The sequence below is a fragment of the Leptonychotes weddellii genome, chromosome 7, assembly GCF_054177405.1.
Source record: "Leptonychotes weddellii isolate Sample4059 chromosome 7, ASM5417740v2, whole genome shotgun sequence".
Classification (NCBI taxonomy): Eukaryota; Metazoa; Chordata; class Mammalia; order Carnivora; family Phocidae; genus Leptonychotes; species Leptonychotes weddellii.
Genome location: NC_138375.1, coordinates 33,523,105 through 33,543,609, shown reverse-complemented (window position 1 = coordinate 33,543,609; position 20,505 = coordinate 33,523,105). Strand labels below are relative to the sequence as shown.

Sequence of the window (20,505 nt, the reverse complement as noted above, 5' to 3'; positions counted from 1 at the left end):
AAGAAGCCCAGAAAACCCCAAACAGGGTAAGTGCAAAGACAGCTCCATCCAGGTACACAGAGTCAAACTGCTGAAAACCAAATATAAAGAAACATTTTTAAAAGAAGATAAAAACTTGACACATTAAATACAGGAAAAACAGTAAAAATCAATGTTTTCATAAGAAGCCAAGAAGGACAGAGGACAGTACAATGATGAAGATCTAGGGGAAGGAAGGTAGAGCTGACAACTATGAACCCAGAATTCTATATCCAGGCCATAGATCTTTAAAAATGAAGATAAATTAAAAAACTAACACATTAAAGAAAACTGGGGTTATTTGTCCCAGCAAACCCAAAGTAGAAAAAAATCCCAAAGTTCTCCAGGTGAATGATATCAGAAAATCAAATATCCAGAAGCAATGAAGAGCACCAGAAATTGTAAATATGAAAGACTATTTTTCTCTTAATGTTTTAAAAATACATGACTGTTTAAAGTAAAAGTTCTAACACTTCACTGTGGGATTTATAAAATATGTAAATGTAATACACATGACAATTACAGCATAATGTCAGGGAGGGGTTAAATGGTCATATACAGTTTCAAGGTTCCTACATCTTCTATAAAATGTTGTAATACTAACCCTAAACAATAACTCTAAGAAAAATTAAGGATATACTGTAATCCCTAGGACAAGCACAAAAAAACATTAAAAAACAACAGATAGATGAAGTGGAATTCTAAAATCATTTTGGAACATTTAATCCAAAAGAAGGCAAGAACAGAGGAACAAAACACCCAGAAGGGACAAATAAAAAACACACAGTAAATGGTGCCTGAATCTAATTGTACCAAGGATTGCATTTAATGCTAATGGCTGAATTACACAGAAGGGATTTAAAAAAAAAAAAAAAAAAGGCAAGATCCAATTCTATACTGTCTTTAAGAGATTCACATTAAATATAACTGAAAGTAAAGGAGGGAAAAGTTATACCTCCATGCAAATGGTAAGCATAAGACTCAAGTGTTTAAATTAATAACAAAGACTTCAAGACAAAGATAGAAAGAGATCATTCATAAGGATAAAAGGGTGAATTTATCAGGATGAAGGCACAACAATCATAAATGTGTATGCACCTGATAACAGAGCTTCAAAATACATGAGGCAAAACCTGACAGATAAAGGGAGAAATGGACAACTCCACAATCATAGTTTGAGTAATTAATAGAACTAGACCCCCCCCCCAAATCATTAAAGACATAGAAGATCTAAAACAGATTTTCATTAAAAACTAATAACAGCAGAGTTATCTTTTTCTTTTCAGGTACACATAAATGGAATGTTCACCAAGAAAGATCATATACTGCACTATAAAACTAGTCTTAGTAAATGTGAATGCTTGGATGGTTGTGGTTCACCGTAGTTCATATCCTGGTTTCCTGGCTCATCTGGCTCTTATAACACTAAGTCTTAAGTCCTCAAAGAGCCACTGCCTTTTAGAATTTGAGTGGACTTTGGGCTATGTGACTGTGGCCACAGGCAATGCAACCCCTTCACGCAAGCCCAAGTCTTCCAGACTCTACCAATCAAACCCCTGGCATGCTGCTTAGTCCATGGAAAGAGATTACACAAAGACAAGAATGAATAAGGAAGTGAGTAGGAAAACAAGATGGTTAGTAATGAGACCAAGTACTGATACACTGTTCTTTCATAAAGTATATTTAATTGTTTAATTAATTCAAAAAGCATTTCTTGGTAATCTGATAAAAGAAAAACATTATGTTAATAATGTTAACCAAGATTTAGGAAGAAAAAAATCAGGAGATGACTTTGTATGATTAATTTAGGAGGAAACAAAGAATATAAAACACAATGAATACGACAGACATAGGAACCTAAACATTTTAAAGCACAATAGTATTTTTTTTTTTACTTTTTATTTTTATAGAATTACAGGTTCACATGAAGTTTTACCGATAGCAGAGAGGTCTCATGTAGCCTTTATCCAGGTTCCCCCATTAATTACATGTTATATATGGATAGTATAATATCAAAAGCAGGAAATCGACATAGATAAAGTTTGCATATAGTTTTAGGTTATTTTATCACGTTTGCATCATGTACTCACTATCGTACATCAAGATATGAAGCTATTTGATGATTCAAGGATTTCCTTCATTCCACCCTCATTAGAGTCAAACCTGTCTCCTTTCATCCCAACATCCTTAACCCCAGGCAGACACTAATCAATTCTCCATCTCTATAATTTCGTCATTTCAAGAACATTATATAAATGGAATCATAGAGTATGACACGAAGCACAATAGCATTCTGAAGCGAAGTTAGTACTGTGAAAAAATTACTATGATTGGCAATATTTAGGATAGACTGAAGAAGAGGGAGATTGGATTCAGAAGCTACTATCAGTGGGGAGGTATGTAATGGGGAGGAGAAGGTGGGAACAAATGGCAGATGTTGGAGCCCAGCCAAGAGACCAGCTTTGGAAATCATGGCCCTGAATCAAATGCCAAGGATTAGAAGATAAAATAACTATGCCAGTGATGCTTCAAATAAGCTGGGGGAAATACACACTATGACCTCAATGAATTTATTTTCCCACAAGTCATCCCCTTAGACAATGGAACTATACTATGTAGAAATTAAATTATTGATGATCAAGGCAACCCTTCATCTGGCAGAACTATGTGACAGAAGCCTGGGATCTTGCCAGAGATTACACTCAATACCAAGCTGAATTAATTCTCAACAGCCTACCATCTCAACCAATAGGAGTTGGCTTCATTTCTTATCCATATGAATGTCCAAATCCAAAGGGAAGCCTTAATACGTTCCCATGTCTATCTCCAATTGAGGAGCCTGTTGTAATCAGGGCCACACACACAGAGATCAAATTCCAGCTTTGAGGCTTACTAGCTGAGTGGCATATGAAAAGTTAACTTCAACACACTCGGCTTCGATCTCTTTTCAGTAAAATGGGAGAATCCAGACCTACAGTACAAGCCTGCTGTGATGATTTAATGGTCTGACAGGTGTAAGGTCCCCAGAACGCCAGACACAGAGCAGTGGGTGCCAAGTAATTCTAGTCAGCTTCCAGTACCAGCAATGAAAATGTAGAAAAATGAAATTTCACATGAATGAAATGTTTATTGGGGAACTCAAGTTACTCAAAACCACAATATATTACGTTAATCAGAGACCAAAACTAACACTGATGATTTTATCTTACGGTTGTATTATCCTCATGATTTTAAGAGACATTTCCAGGTTCATGATCATACCTAATTTTTCAAATATAAAATAGAAAGCAAAAGCCCTACAAAATGACTCATCAGCTCCTGTGTTATATAGCATTTTCTTGGGAGTACACCAGAAGGAAAATCACCAGGGCTGTAAAATCCAAATCAGTTTCACTCTGTGGCTTACAGAGTTCTTAGGGAAACAATCTAGTACAAGCAGACATGGATGATTAAGCTAAAGGACCTAACAGGCAGGGCTGGGGGGGGGCGGAAAAGGCAAAGAACCAAGCTTAAATAGATACAGGAGTAAGGGGAGCATGTGCTGTACATACTAAATACTAAAGCAGGTAAAATTATCATGAGGAAGTGAATGGGAAAGAAAGTGAATAAGAGAAGGAAGAGAAAGCTGGAGCAAGCTCTGAATTCTGATTCAGGAAAAAAAAATGCCTTCAAAATTTTAGACTACGACGTTAAACTACAATTATACTGAGGTGCTTCATCAGAGGAATTTAGTTGGTCACTCTGTGTTTGGTATATACTGCATGTACTACATGGTACTGGGTTTTTGGTTTTTTAAGATTTTATTTATTTATTTGTCAGAGAGAGAGAGAGCAAAAGCAGGGGAAGCACCAGGCAAAGGGAGAAGCAGGCTCCCCGCTGAGCAAGGAGCCTGATGCAGGACTCCATCCTAGGTCCCTGGGATCATGACCTGAGCCAAAAGAAGACACCTAATCGACTGAGCCACCCAGCAGTCCCTCCCCCCCACCCCGGGTTCTTAATATCACACAGTTAAGATTAGAATCTATAAATTATTTCTATAACCTCAATCATTTCTTAAATAAAGTGGCTGCTTCCACCTCTTATTCTTCTGAAAGCAACTGTCCCTACCAAAGATCTCTCTCTACTGCCAAGAGCCTTTGAAGGAGTTCCTGGGGGGCCCTCAGATGTTCACTATCTACCTAATTCTGTATTTTGTGTCTAAATTTGTTTACTTCTGTAATTCAAAGCATTCATAAGGCCATTCTTATACCTAACCTCACCACTGACTCCATTACCATCCTATTTCTTCTGAAATTCCTGCAAAGAACTATGAATAGATGGAGTTTAGATCTAGTTCCCGAGTTCACAAATCAAAGAAAATTCTTGAAGAACAGCAGGGAGCTGAGGAAAATGGCAGTTTTAACATAATAGGGAAGGGAACTCGGATCTGAAGAGGAAAATGTTTTAGATTTAGACCTCTCGGAGGTACTGGATTCAGTAGCTATATTTTACAAGTGGGCCCCAAAATGTTCCTGCCACCTCGAACTCAAGAGTCCTGGATTCTGAGCTCATACTTTTTCATCTACATCCAGGGGCTTTGACAGAGCAAGCAAAACCCAATATTTTATGTGTCTTTTACTTTACTCTCTAAAACAATCTCTCTGATAAACCAATCCTTTCAGAGCTTTTCTTTCCCAGTTAGATCACTTTTAAAATTTACATAAGAAAAAGCAAAATGCAGAAACTAACAAAACATCGCAGCTCCTGGGCAGCAGTCCTCCACCCCAACTACAATGCTTATGACTAGAGGCCTCAACTCTGTACGTTCGCATTCGCTTGCAAGACAACAGCTTAGACCTGAGGATGTATGGTCCCTACCCCATTCCCAGTCACCCTGGGAACGTATCAGAAGAAAATTCACTCTGACACCTCTTCCCCAATATTCAGTGTTACAGGGTGAAAAAGACACTGTCTGGCTATTCATCTCCACAACCAACTCTTGCATCTCAAGCTAGAAGGTGACTTGGCATGCTAGAAGCTCACATTGGCTATTTTGATGCCATTTACGTCCCAAAATATTCACTATCACACTCATTATCATTTTTATCTTCCATAAACATTTTCTAAATATCCAGGTCAACGAGCTATAGCACCCTCATCATTTACCATTATTAGCTACCAATTGTTTTGTCATTTACCCAGGATTAGGAATTTCTAGGGCACTCTCTGTCTCTTTACTTAAAAATCCTCACATCACCCACATCCATATGGACAACGTTAAGCTGCATATGGTTCCATGACCTCATCTTCCCTTATTTTAGCTCACCAAATCCATGGCTACACCTTGGACCTTGTCTTGAAGCGTAATTGCTCTCCTTCTAAAATCTCAACCCAGTGTCCCACTTTTTAGCCACAATTTTATAACTTTTCAACCCTCACTCTTTTATTCCTACTCACTGACACCCACCAATCCCCATGCTTTCTTTCACTCTTTGTGCTCTTTATAGTCCCTTCCAGCCTCACTTCCTTCTTTATGTGACTATAGAGCCCTAACTGCTCTCCCCACACCATCTTCAACTCCTTCATTGTGTACCCCTATTTTGCCCATGCAGACTATCTACCAGACCTAGAACCACCAAACCGTAGGTAAGTCATGTCTCCACTCCATACACCTGGGCTCTGAATGCTGCTGGAGTGCAGAGTCGATCCAAAGCATCTGGACCGACTGCAGACATATGGTGCCCCATGCCAGCTCTGCACAGTCTTGCTCAGTAAGCCCTCATACCCTCTTCCACGTCTTCTTGGTAGATTTTTCAAACCTTCACAACTTTCTAACATCCTGTAACAACCTGCCCTTTCAGCCATCCGCATTAAGATAAAATAGATCATCATACGGCTACTCCCTCTAGGCATTCTCTCATTTCTTTCTCCCACCAACCACCTATAAGCTAATACTTTTCTCCTTGCACCCAGGAAGATGGAAATGTCTGTTCTTTTATCTAAGACTAATCCATCTAGTTGATTTATAGATGCCATAAATGAAGGCTCCATTTGGGAACTTGTTCCACAATTTGAAATTAATAAAAAAATTTGTAATTACGGAAGTGTGAAAAGATTCACTCACAAAGATATTAATGGTAGCGCTATTAAAATGAAGAAGTACCCAGAAAAGCAAAAATGGCAATAATAGGATTATATAAACTATTATATATATATATAATGTAACACCAGGCAACTGTGAAAAAGTAATGATGCAATGAAAGAGACACGTGTTTCTGAAACATTAAGGTACATACAAAAATTCAGACAGCTACAACTTATTTTCATTAAAAATATGTAAATATTTATTTACTACAAATACATATTGATAGAAGCATGGCTAGAAAAATAATGACAAATTTCAACATTTGTTATCTCTTATTTATTGGGTGAAAGGGAACCTTATTTTTTGTATCTGTATTTTTTTAATCTTTCTAATAAGTATGAAATAAAAAGGGGGGAGCTCGTAATATTTAAGCTCTCCCTTTACCTTGTAACCTTTTCTAATTATCACTCCACCTGCCTTCTTAAAATCAAGTTTTTGCCAAGAGTCATCTAAGCCATTTTTGCCATCTGCCCACTTGCGCCTGCACATTCCAACCTGGCCTCCACTCCTAGGACCCCACCGAAATTCTTCTTCACAATAGCACTGGTCTTTTTTTTTTTCCCCAGTCCTTTTCTTACACAAATTCTCAGATGCATTTAATAAAAACAAAGACATCATGAAACCCTCTTTTCTTGGTTCCTGAATCCCACCTCTCCCTGGGTCCCCTCTTATTTTTGAAGATGGTCTTCTAAGTCTGTTGACTTTTGATATTTCACATTTCATGCTGTTTTCCTATTTCAATGCTTTCCAGTCATGCTGACTGCTCTATTTTTTCACATGAGTAATCTTAACTATATCCATGAGTCTCCTACCAGCCATGAGCAGAAGGCTCAAAAAATCCCTATCTCCGAATCAAGTAGGCAGCTTTTTTATTTCTCCCCATATTTCAATAGGATAGTCTGCAAGCAAATTAAACCCAATTCATACAAAACAGAACTCACTGCCTTCTTTTTTTTTTTTTTTTTTAAGATTTTATTTATTTATTTGACAGAGGAGACACAGCGAGAGAGGGAACACAAGCAGGGGGAGTGGGAGAGGGAGAAGCAGGCTCCCTGCTGAGCAGGGAGCCCAATGCGGGGCTCGATCCCAGGACCCTGAGATCATGACCTGAGCCGAAGGCAGACGCTTAACGACTGAGCCACCCAGGCGCCCCACTCACTGCCTTCTTTACATTAATTTTCAACTCAACAAATTAAATACCAAGAAATTTGGGGCAAATAATAGCAGTACCTGCTGTTAGGAACTACAGATCTACTTTCTATTTGACCATATCAGGGTGCAAGACGCTCGGCCACTTTCGGGAGCAGGGTAAGTTTGAGTTAGTTGATTTGAAGTGGGACCTGGAGTGTGCATTTCTAAAAAGCACCCCAAGTGATTCTGAGGAAAGTAAGCTCTAGACCTTGTTTCCAAAAAAAAGAGATACTGATTCTACAAAATTAATGCTAATTCTTCAGCATGTCTTCCAAGGCTCTTCATGATCTGACCCGTAACTCTCTGACCAGCCAAAACCCTGCCAAATACCCAGAGACCTGAACTTCTAACCACTTCAAGTTCTACCATTTCCAAAACAGTTCATTTTATTCACACAAAGGAAAGTGGCTCCAGACTCTGGATGTGAAACCTGGCTCCATTATTAACTGTGTGACGACTAGGGGCCAGGTAACTAACACTCTTTGACTCAGTTTCCAATCTGTAGTTTTCTATCTCTTCGGGTTGCTATAAGGAGTAAATAGGTTAATACATGTAAAACACTTTGAAGAAAAAAAAGAAACCAAGCACACCTAAGTTTTCAATAAACATTAGCTGCTTCATCAGTAAATATCCTTATCATTATTATTACTCCTATACATAGACTTAGGGTTCTGGAACACACTCCCCTTCTCCCCTCAAGACTCAATCTCAAGGACAACTTCCTATGAAACTTCTCCCACAACCCAGGCAGATGGATGTTTCTTCCCCTATGTCCCACTTCATCTCTAGACTGAAAGTACAGACCAAACATTTTCATCCTCAAATTCCCAGGGTTTTCATCCTCAAATTCCCAGTAACTTATCACTCAAAAAACAGCTTCTGAACAGACAAACAAATCATATCTTTTTCCAAAATTACTGGAGGATATACCATGACAGTCCTTGACAGAATACATATTGCTTCGGCAAGTGTTGAAATATTTGATGAAAATCAGCAAATGCTGGTACCCAACAGTTCCCCCTGTGGGTCCACACCACCTTGCATGGGAGTATCCAGCTCTTCTGTCACATTCTCTTCACAGGCTTTTTGTGATATCCAGAACAGAGTGGGTTCTGAATGCCAAGATCAAAGGTATTCTCTGTATTTCTCATTTTCAAATCTACATACAGAAGGTGATACTTGCATTATTACCAGTCTTGACAGCATGAGCTGAAATGTAGGGGAAGATCTTTGCTCCAAAAAATGGAAGCATCACAGTTACTTTCAATACAAACAAGCAGAAGTATGAGCATGTCAAATTGATCATTACTTTACTAGTTTACTTGTCCGACGAGCACTACACAGGAAAGTCCTTATTTAACCTATCTTGAAACCTATCTTTTTACTCCTATCTTGAAAGTATAGAAGGAAATGTCAGTTCTCCTAGGCAGAAGAGGGAAGTGGTATAGAAAATGTCTGAGCAGGGATTTGTTGGGACATCATATATTCCATGCCAGGAGCAAGCATGCTTTAGTCAGGCCTATAATGACAACCACACGTATTTACCTGCCCTGCCCTTCTTATGCAGCATTCAACATCAAGACAAGAGAACTAAGCTCTCATTCCAGAAGAGAAGACATATCTTTCCTGCCAATGAAATAAACTGTTGATGTAGGACAATTTATATTACCCTTTACAAAGGTAAAAGGGTGAAAATGCTTGCCCGATAAACACGGTTACTCAATAATACGTATGTTCCTACTTTCGAAGCTTATTTTGATAATTTTTAAAAAGTTATACTTCCAGTAAGTGATGTAACAAGATTAAAGTAATGGTGTTCATTTGTGTGACTTTTAGGGAATTGGCTGAGTCAGCAACTTCATGCTTAAATATTATATTATAGGTCAAATGCTTAGAATTTTAAGCAAACCATCTTCTCAACAGAGATGAACTTGAAGGATCTAAGTCCAACTTCGATTAGTAACCCAGATGCATGCTTTATTTAGGATATTAATATGCTCTATGGTATGAGCAAATTTTTTTTTTATACTGCCTTAGTCAAAGGAAAGAGCCAACTTTTTCTCTTATTCTTTGATTATAACCAAAAACAAAAGGGAGGTCACAAATGCAATTACAACAAGACCTGAAGAGTGGATAGAGCATGCCAAGACACCAATATTAAATTTATTATATATAAATATTATTTCCATATTTCCTCCCCGAAGTTTAACGTCTGGACTTTTCTTCTCTGTGCAGTTTGCAACTAATTCAACACACTTTTGATAAATATTCGTTAAAATATAGATGTCTTTCCCATCACTGTTTTACATCTAGGTTCAAGTTACACATGCTTATAAAAAGTTTAAGGCTGCTACAAATGATTTACACAACATGCCAGGACTGGAAAGCTGAATATGATAAAATAATTCTAAAAATGAAGTAAGGCTTTGTTGAGGCAAGAAAACATGTTTTAAGAAAACACTATAAATATTCAGAGAGATAACTGCAATAAATACTAAGATATTACCTCGGCAACTTGCTCAAATCCTTAAAGTACCTAAGATCAGTTCTTTCCAAGATAATTTCTTATGGAATATCGAGCATAATTCTTAATACCACCTGAAGACCCTGCAGGATATAGTCTATCTACTTGCCTCATCCCCGTCTTGTCCTGCGTTCTCTCTGGGCTGCAACAAAAAGGACCCCCTTCACTTCCTAAGCCTGCCACATTCCCTCTCCCAGGAATGCTCTCCTCCTTTTTGCCTTAACTCGTTCTCATCCTTCAGATCTCAACTCAAACGTCACCTCCTAGGAAAAAACTTTGTGATCACCCCTCCCAGACTTAGATCTTACTCTAGAGCAGCTACACAGTTTGTAATTATACATTCATTTGCATGACATTAACATCTGCTTCCCCCACTAAATCTATAAGAATGGAAGGCACTTCTGTTTTCTTCACCTTAACCTCCCAGCAACTATCATATACCTAGTATATAGTAGGAACACTGTAATTAATTGTGGAATGAATGTTTATTAATAAATGTATAAATCCTTTGACCTTCCAACTTGGAATAACCGTCCTCACAAAATTACTTAGCAACTATGATTTAGTTTACAGCCTGAAGAGCGCAGAAGAACACAGACTTTAGAATATGCCTTCACAAGCCATGTGAGCCTGAGAAAAAGAATTTGCTAATCTCCTTCTGCTTATTTGTGAAGTGAGATAACATCTACTTCCTAGTATTGTCGAAGGATTACATGGAAGATGATAAGTGGACGAAAGAAGCCTGTGTAATGGGAGGAGACAATCAGTGAACCTATTTCTTAACTCCCTCCCCTTCCCCAAAACTCAAACGTGAGAAGATACAAAATAATTCTGTAGCAGACCTCTTCATTCCCCTCCGGATATGAAAGCCTTTGGGTTTGCAGGAGAATTCCTTCTCCCAGGGGAGGAAAGAGCTGAACAAATGGATAAGCCAATCAGAGAAGCCTAATTTCAGCTGGCAGCCTTCTAACACCTGCGGTAAACAGAGAAAGGTCGAGCCCAGAAAATTTCAGACATGGAAGCAGAGGCCTGATCAAACTAAATCTAAATCTCTTTATCAATGAACTTTTCAAGGAACAAATAACTTTCTTTTTGCTGTCTTTTTTTTTTTTTCAAGATTTTTATTTATTTATTTATTCATTTATTTTAGAGAGTGTGTGAGTTGGGGGAGGAGCAGAGGGAGAGAGACAAGCAGACTCCACGCTCAGCGTGAAGACCCATGTGGGGCTCAATCCCACGACCCTGAGAGAGATCACAACCTGAGCCAAAATCAAGAGTCGAACACTTAACCAACTGAGCCACCCAGGCGCCCCTCTTTTGCTGTTTTAAGCCAGCCTAAGATATTTTTTTGTTTCTTACAACCAAAATCATCCTAACTTGTACACGGACCTATTAAGCCGCTTGAGATGTTTTAATGTGAACATCTACAAGCTATTTAAACTAAAAACTCATAGGCTTATATAGCCTTAATTTAATTTTATGATTTTTGTTACAAAGTGTATACTTGAGTGATTTACTTAGGATTTTAAGAAATATTCACACATTTTATAGAACTTGTGACCTAAAATCAATGGTAATAAATTAGATACTACACGAGACAAGTTGTAAGTTCACAGGTCTTATTATTTTTCTGTTTGTCAAACGTAAGGTCATTTTCTTTACGGTGTAGTATTTTTTTTTTCCTTGTGGTTAAATGATTTATTAGTCCTTCATGGTCTTTTGTTTGTTACTTTGTTTCAATATGTCTATATGTACATAAAGTTGGATTTGGCAAGCTGTAGTCCTAACCACTGCTTTTCCTGTTTGTTTCTGGACAACAGACTTTTGGGAAGTCAGCAACTCGACAGGAGAGTGAGAATACTTTTAGACTATAGAACAGTATTTCTAAGTGCTTGCTACAATCAATAAGCCTTTCACTCTCCATTAAGCTTTTGAAAAATGACTTGTTCTCACAAGATTAATGCGTAAAGTATAATTATTTGAAAACAAGGGTACTACAGTACCTTAAATCTGACATATTTTTTACCAAAAAGTTAATTGATTACTAGATATTCAATTAACAAACGCAGTTCACTCTTCAGCCAGTGAATATGTAACTAAAAGGTAGCCTCAAAGTAACAGATATATAACACAAAAGGAGGCATGCAAATGGTTTTAGCAAAGGAAAGATGGCAGGTGTAACAAGTATAATACCAGTTTGGAATATATGTCTAAACTCAACACTAAACTAGTACGTTGATTTCTCCTGTGGGAGGAGAAGATTCATTAAGGGAGACTCTGCTGACCCTAGATCCAGTGAAACAAGAATTACAGAAGACTGAATTAATGGATGAGTACCATTTAACCATAGTTATTTGTTCAGATATTGTTGATGCTGTCTTAATATTCTATTTTCTAATGGATATGTGAGGAAGACTTATCTTTTTTTTTTCCTTTTAAGCTATACCTAACTTTCAATTTGGTAGACACTGCTTTTCAAACTCAAACAAAACATTTTAAGAGAGTATCTAATTCTCCCTGATCTCTCCAGAATTCAGAAACGATGTGTCCTTACTTTCCATGACCATATAGTTATTTTCATAGGTTCAGTAAGAATTTTCCCTCTCTTTTTACCAGAATATTATTGGACAAATCAATTGTGTAATCAAAGCTACCACTATAATATATTTGAAAATGATTTTCATTTAATCAGGAATGACAAGCAACTACTGAGGGACAAGGATTGACTTTACATGTGGAAGTAATGCTTACAATGTCCCCCAAGAAAACTGGCCTAACACCTGGCTGATAGGTTCCCAAAGTTACAAGAGGGAGAGAAAGGTCACTTTCAGTCAGGACAGGAACCTTGGCAAATGTTGGGAGCCTCGAGCAGACAGAAATTCACCCAATTACACAGGTACCAAAGATGAAATGTGTTGGAGAGTTTCTTGGTTTTGTTTTCCTAACCTCAGAGAAGTAAATAACAGAGACTTTTAAGAGTCCAATCCAAGGTTTTTAATAAAAATTTCTCAATCACCTCAATAGCTCATGGTTCTAGACTTAGAAACTCAAGAAGGCCTCTATGGCCAATTAACATTCTCACTGCAGCATTTTTATTTATTTATTTATTTATTTATTTTGATGAAGAATTACCTTTGTAAATTACTTATGCTTTCAGGAGAAAGGCTACAAAGAAAAACTGTCAAAAACTTGAAAATGAGCAAAACAGATACTGAATGTTTTCCACTGAGACACTGGACCCTGCAGAGATTCCCTGATCCTAAAGGGGTTTCTGATTAACTCAGCTATTTTTATACCCTGCAAGGGATAAAAGCTAAGTTGTAAAAAAAAAAAAAAAAATTATAATGCAAATTATTCCTGTTCACGGCACTACGAATGAGTTTTTTTTTCAGTAAAGAATATATATCTTGACAAGTTAAATGTCTGTACCACTAATTCTCATTGAACCATCTTTAGTATGCAAACATAAGCAAAAAAGCTCTGGAACTGACAAATGAATGCCTCCCTATTTCAGAATAATTTAGGTGCTAAACTGATTAAAATTTATAAATACAGTAGACCTTGCTTAAAATATTTGTGGGTTGTGAAAAAGTAAGAGGTAACTAAAAGGTTCACAAGCAGGGATTGGTTAAATAAATAATGGTATATCTATTATGAAGGTCTGCAGTCACTAAAAGGGATGTAGACTGTAATCTAATAATACTGTAACCCCATTTTTATTAAAAATTTGTATTTACATATCTTAATTAAAATGTATTTATAGTTGTATAGGGCTTTTGGGGTAGGGGGAGAAGGGTATAAGGGTATACTTTCTGGGGAGAAGGTTTCTTGGATCACTGATGGTTTTTATTGCTGATGATGTTTGCTTTCTTTTCTTCCAAAATTTTCTGGGAATAAATGTTTAAATATTAATCAAATATACCTCTAGAGGAAAACTACTAGAATTAATTAAAAAACTGTATTTCACAACCCAAATAAGAGTATATTCATTAATAAAATGGGGGAAACACCTCTATATCTCTGGCTAGATCCTATACATCTTTCAGCAATCAGGTCGCATTTTTACTTTCATGAGCCCTCCCTCTCAGCTTCACCCCACTCTTTCCAATCTGATGCACCCCACTCTTTCCAATCTGATGTTTCTTTACTAAACACTGCCATAGGGCCCTTTACGAGCCCCTCTTAAAACTTTTCATAGCTATAATTGGGGTCAACATCAAATCAATGCTTCTTTCCCCTACTATATATAATTTCTCTATGTATCTTATTCACTGTTGTTTCCCAGATGCTCAATATATATGCATATTGCATCCTAAGAGGTGCTCAAAATATATATATAGCTCCCTTGCCATGTACACTGAATGACTCTTAAAATATGGTAGAGTAAGAAGTACTTTATGTCTTATCAAAGATAAACCAACCTAAATCCAGTTAACTTAAGTGTCTTTATAAGTCTGATTTTAGGAGAGATGAGTAACACTTGCCTTTCACTCATGGAATAGATTTTTTACATCTGTAATATTTTAAGGGATATAATTTGGCCTATAATGTGTCTGTATGAAACAAATCATTGGGAATTTTATTGTATTGTATAATGTCGTGAAGTGAGAACAAAGGAGTCACACTGTGTACATTGCATGCAGAGGGTTCAAGGACATTCATCTATAATTCAACATGCTCAAAATCATGAAAATATTACATTTGATATTTGCAAATTTGATTATAAAATCTGAACAAACAGTAAAGAGCACTTGAAGGTCTCGAAATTTCAGTGTTTGCAGGCCATGCAAATAAACAGAGTATTTTCTGTTCGGATAGCTCCCCAGGAACCAAACAAATGTGAACTGAGTCCTGTTACATAACAGCACTGCCACATGAGAGAAGCAACCATCAGTCTGGCTGATATAAATGTTCTTCCAGTCACTTGAAACCTTTTGTTCATGATTAATTTCTATTAGAGTGATACATTACAGTGATAACTAATGATACTGAGGCTCTAGAATATAGGTTTGTCTAACACTTGGTTCTGCATATATAATCTTGTTATAGTCTGGAGTTAGGGTGGGCATAAATATCACACTGTCTCAGCTTCCCTTTCTAGGCAATGCATGGTTAAATCTGTGCCTTGGTGTCTTTGATTTTGGCACTATGAATTTCACTGAAGAAAATGGGAAAACTCCAGCACCCATGGAAAGTCACTTCTCTATAATTTCTAAAAATAGGCAAACCTCTTAGCTTCAGGTAAGTCAATGAAGAAATGTCTCAGGTTACAGAGAAAAGCAAAGAGAGAGAACAAGAGAGAGAGAGCGTGCATTATTAACGCTCTTTGTTCAGTCAATCTGAGAAAGAAAATGTATACTAACCATCCTGGGAACATTTTGCAATTTGGTTGAGAATTACACATTTCTAAGGACATGAAATAGAAAAAAAATCAATTTTACACAATTTTATATAACAGTAAATACATTACTTACAAATTGCGACTTGTTTAAAATGATTATGTGATTTTCAGCAAAAAATTCACTAATATGCTGCCCTCTGTTATCACATACAGGCTGAGTACGTAGGATAATCATCACTTTCACCATCTAGGGTCAACCCAAAGCAAACGAAGAACTGGATACTTCTACACCATCATAAAAGTCTTTTCTTCTCTTTTTCCTCTTTCTTTTTCTTAAGAGGGCAAGTAAAAATGAAAACGTTAAAATTTCTGTCATGAGATTTCCCAACCCCTTTCTCTACCCTCAAGAAATCCTTCATAAATTATTATGAATTTCACATATACCAATTGAAAAAAAAAGATAAATATCTATATGGGATCTTCAATAAAACCTCCATTTAAAAAAGAGGAAGATAAAGTTCAATGCTAAAAGCCTTTGTATCACTCTTATTTATATTTTTACATTTAATATCATCATATCATACGTTCCCTCAAGACTTTCTGAATGCTTTCCAAAATTACTTCTCATAACAAAGTACACTTAAGTTCATTTTCTTCATTAGAAACTCTTCCAATGTACAGTTAATGTACAGAGTGTGAGGAGAGGAAGGAAACGTTCCAAATGGGGCAAGGTCACTTAAGGAAGACTGTTGGAGGTAAGTGCAATACTTGAGAATACACTAGAAATTGAGGAGTACTACAGATGAACAAGGTGAGAACCAGATCTGTAGAGAACTGTGGGGAAGTTGACCTGGTAGGGAAACAAGTAACCGTGATGAATATTAAAATGAAGACTTACATGATAAGAAGAGATGGAAAATGATAGTAAAGACATTAGGTTCTACCATAGATATTGACAAAATACCCTTTTTTGGTGTAACAACAAATTGTGAGGTTGTGAGTCCATAACTGGTAAGTCATTTTCTAAATTACTTAACCACCACTATTTCTATCCCTGAATACAGTTTAATTAAAATTTAAATATAAATACTATTAAAGCTTATTATAATCTTCCAAAAATTGACTTATTATAAAATATTAAGTTAAAGTCCATCAATCAGGGAATCCCTTAAAAGCTTTTAAGTTAAAGTCAATTACGGAATCATTTAAAAGCTTTTAAAAGGGCGCCTGGGTGGCTCAGTTGGTTAAGCGACTGCCTTCGGCTCAGGTCATGGTCCTGGGGTCCTGGGATCGAGTCCCGCATCGGGCTCCCTGCTCTGCGGGGAGCCTGCTTCTCCCTCTCCCACTCCCCCTGCTTGTGTTCCCTCTCTCGCTGTGTCTCTCTCTGTCAAATAAATAAATAAAATCTTTAAAAAAAATAAAAATAAAAAAAATAAAAGCTTTTAAAAAACTACTTCAAGGATTATTAAATATAAAGACTTTTTCAAGCAAAAGAAAATGTTTTCCATAACGTATTGATATTAGCAATTTGAATCTTCAGTTCTTTTTTAAAAGTCGAGTTGCCCACCAGAGGGTATAATAGACACCATCTGTTATGTCAGAAGCAAGTTTTTCGTCCATTTTAAATCAGTCTCCTATGACCATAAGTCACAGATAAAAAAGCACTGTTGGGTGAGACTTATCCAGTTTAATTCCTATAGTTACCAAAAAAAGAAAGAAGATACTATCTGCTGAGTAAAAACTATTATATGTCATTTGCATTTATCATTAAAAAAACAATTTTACTACTTTGTTTTCAAAGCCAAATTACTCAACAATATACTGAACGTTTCAAACGCATCTGTTAATTAGTTTTTATGCAAAATCAGTCTGCATATCAACTATTTCTATTCAGAATTTCTTTTTAACCATCTTTAGCTTTAACCCTGTTTGCATTTATAGCAAGCACAAAACTGGTTTTAAAAATTACAAGTACTATGCACTAATTTTTATGGATAAGTCCTACGGTACGTTTTGTGTTTAAGATTCTCTCCCATATTATATGTAGTTTATTTTTCCAGAGTCTAGTTCCAGCCTTTCTTAGGGGCAAGCACTAAATTACTGTCTCTTTATCACATTATTTCCAGTGCCAGCAACAATAAGAAACCAATATTCTTATGCTCACAAGCTAATAATCCCCTTGGGAAAATCAAGATGGTAAAGATCACAGTTTCTTATCTGAACCCCCAGTGGCCAGGTGTATTTCGAAATTCTGAGTTTTTCACATTTTAGAAAGATAACAGAGTGCACATTTTACACCTTATTGTCAAAAATAAAAATATATCTGGAGAGAGGCATGAACGTTTCCACTATAAACAAACTCATGTCAGTTCAGATCAGTTTGCCATTAATGGGCCAAATTTCATAATTTTGTTTCAAGTTTCAGAGTTTTTTGGATTTAGAAATTCTGGATAATAAACTGTATACATATATGTACATATATATATGTATACACACACACACACTTACTTGTATATATTTTAACTTCTAATATCTGAAAGGATAACTCATGAGGCCACATTCTGTAATTAAGCAAATACATAACTGATTATAAGATATCTACACATAAATACCTAAGCGTTGAGTCATACACTTTATGCTTTCCTAATGACCGTATCCCAAAAAAACAAGAGAAATAACTGCAGGAGATAACGAACATTTCCCATCACAGTAAGATTGGATAAATGTATCTTCACCGTGGAAAGAACAAGAAGATGTATAGTGATCCTTTACTCAAGGTTCAACAAGCACATCTTCTTCTTCAGCATATAAGTGTAAGAACTCTACTGGACCTCCCGGATTTACATGAGCCACACCTGTATGAGCAAAGGCACGACACTATGATTTTCCTAGTTTACATTTTCATTTGACTCGAGTCCAACAGACAAACATGTTCATTCTTTTGGACAGAAGAGCAAAGGAGAAATCAGTTGAAAAAAGAAAATTCAAAATGGAGAGACTTTGTTTTGATTGCACTCTCTAAAGGCCAAAGGATAAAAGGCTTGAGAAATGGGGGTGGGGAGGGGGGAGGGGAGGTACATAGTATGATCTTAATTTCAGAGTAGTAGAGTGAAACAGAAGTCAATAATCATCTAATGCACACTCTCACTGTACAGATGAAGAAATATAATTTTATGCGGATTCCCTCATTTCCATGCGGAACCAGAAGCAGAGCCAGGTTTTCTGATTTTTCCTCTAAGTCATTTTGGCCTCTTGTGATTTTGTAAACTGAGCTTTGTTATGGCAAGAAATTTCTGATTATTTGGAACAAGATTCTAATCTTTCTTCCTCAAAATATTTCTGAAGATAGAAGGCACAGAGAAAAGTTACTGTCCCAAAGTAATCCAAAGCCACCAGGCATCCCTTCCTCCACAGGTTACAACCTTGTCTTGTAATTAATATGCTTAAGTTTATGCAGGTATTTCTTCATCTGTTCTATTTCACCTTTCATCATTATTAACAAAAGAAATGATTCACATTCTAAAAGTACAGCGTTGGACGCCTGGGTGGCTCAGTTGGTTAAGCAACTGCCTTTGGCTCAGGTCATGATCCTGGAGTCCCTGGATCGAATCCTGCATCGGGCTCCCTGCTCGGCAGGGAGTCTGCTTCTCCCTCTGACCCTCCCCCCTCTCATGTGCTCTCTCTCATTCTCTCTCTCAAATAAATAAATAAAATCTTTTAAATAGATAGATAGATAAATAAATAAATAAATAAATAAATAAATAAATAAATAAAAGTACAGCGTTGTTTTCAAAGGAAGACACTTAAACTATAACAAAAATATCTCGATGATTTTGGCAATGAATAAATATTCCATCAGTTAAAGTACTGGTTAATAATCAGCACACACACTCAAGTTCTGTCCCATCAGCTTTTCAAGAAATAAAAATAGGTCTGACATTTATAAAATTACATAGACTAATGAAGAAAAAAATGATGAATCTAAGACCAAACAAAATCCAGTTAAAATTCTTACACAATCTGTACTGATGACTCTAAGTTTTATGTTTTTTAAAAGCATATTTCAATTTCAAAAAAGGTAATATACCCAGATGCTTGCCCTAATTAGTACAGACAAGCAGTAACACTTCTTAATAAATTAGTTACTACCTTCCCATGTCCGTTCCCTTTAAGAAGGCATTTAAAATGTTTGTATGACAATACCTGCATTCATCAAATGCATCTAGCTCCTTTCTTCTCCCACTTTCCATCCTAAAATAAATTCTGTTCAGGTAACAGACATTTAATAAAAGATGGGAAATGTTTCAAGGCCAGGCTTCATAGTCCTAATATATACCTTTTTCTCCTTTTAAAATCAATGAGTATTTTTATGTTTAAAGTCTGCAAGGTGACAAGGATACTGAAGTTGTCATCAGTGTCAAGAAAGAGTCCAAATTTATTGGTAAGAAAGGGAAAGAAAAACATTTAAGACAGCTAATCTGGAAGAGATGGATGGAAGATGCCTGCAGGAGATATTCATACCTAACTGAAAAGAAATAATTCAAAAAGAGTTACCTTTCTGAACTGCAAAGGGAAATAAAATTCATTCCCATAACACTCATAAAATTATAGTCATAAAAATGGACCATCTATCTGGGCCTCTTATTTTATAGGTGAGGAAATTAAGGTGTAGAGAGGTCTATCGATCTGTCTTTGGCTACAAAGCCCTTGGTCCAGAACTTAGGTTTCCTTTGATCTAGATGCCTTTCATTAAATTTTACCATTTTCACGATTATTTAATTGAATTTGTACAGCATATTTATTAACATTTATATGCAGCAGAACACCAGCTCTTGGTCCAAGTCAGAAATGAGTCAATTCAAACAATCATGAAATGTACTTAATAACCTAATGTAAAAAAAAAAAAATTACTTTTCCTCTATGTTTTGTTTCCTTAGCAAAGCACCGTTTGTGAAAGGAGACCCATCTAACTCTATCTGGCATCAGTTTTGCAAATCAATATTAGTTAGCAAAGGAATGTTCTTTTAATGATGAGGTGACTGTTTAAACTACTTTTACTTAGTACATAGTTGCCAGAGCAATGAAAGCAAAATGTGTCTAATTGTATCTTTTTTTTTTTTAAAGATTTTATTTATTCATTTGAGACACAGAGATACAGAGAGAGAGAGCATGAGCAGGGAGAGAGGCAGAGGGAGAAGGAGAAGCAGGCTCCCTGCTGAGCCAGGAGCCCGATGTGGGCCTCGATCCCAGGACCCTGGAATCATGACCTGAGCCGAAGGCAGATGCTTAACCATCTGAGCCACCCAG

At 36.5% G+C, this 20,505-nt stretch overlaps 1 protein-coding gene across 5 annotated transcripts in view; it reads right to left on the bottom strand.

Moving 5' to 3' along the window:
• The window catches only part of PARP8 (poly(ADP-ribose) polymerase family member 8), a 167,805-nt gene that overhangs the window by 87,655 nt on the left and 59,645 nt on the right, over positions 1–20,505 (bottom strand). Inside the window, exon 2 of one of the 5 annotated variants that reach the window (XM_081826112.1) lies at positions 15,221–15,263. The exons of the other annotated variants lie outside the window; for them this stretch is intronic. Coding sequence (XP_081682238.1) covers positions 15,221–15,261 — 41 coding nt within the window. The 5' untranslated portion in view covers positions 15,262–15,263. The remainder of the gene's footprint in view (positions 1–15,220; positions 15,264–20,505) is intronic. 5 annotated transcript variants of the gene reach the window in all.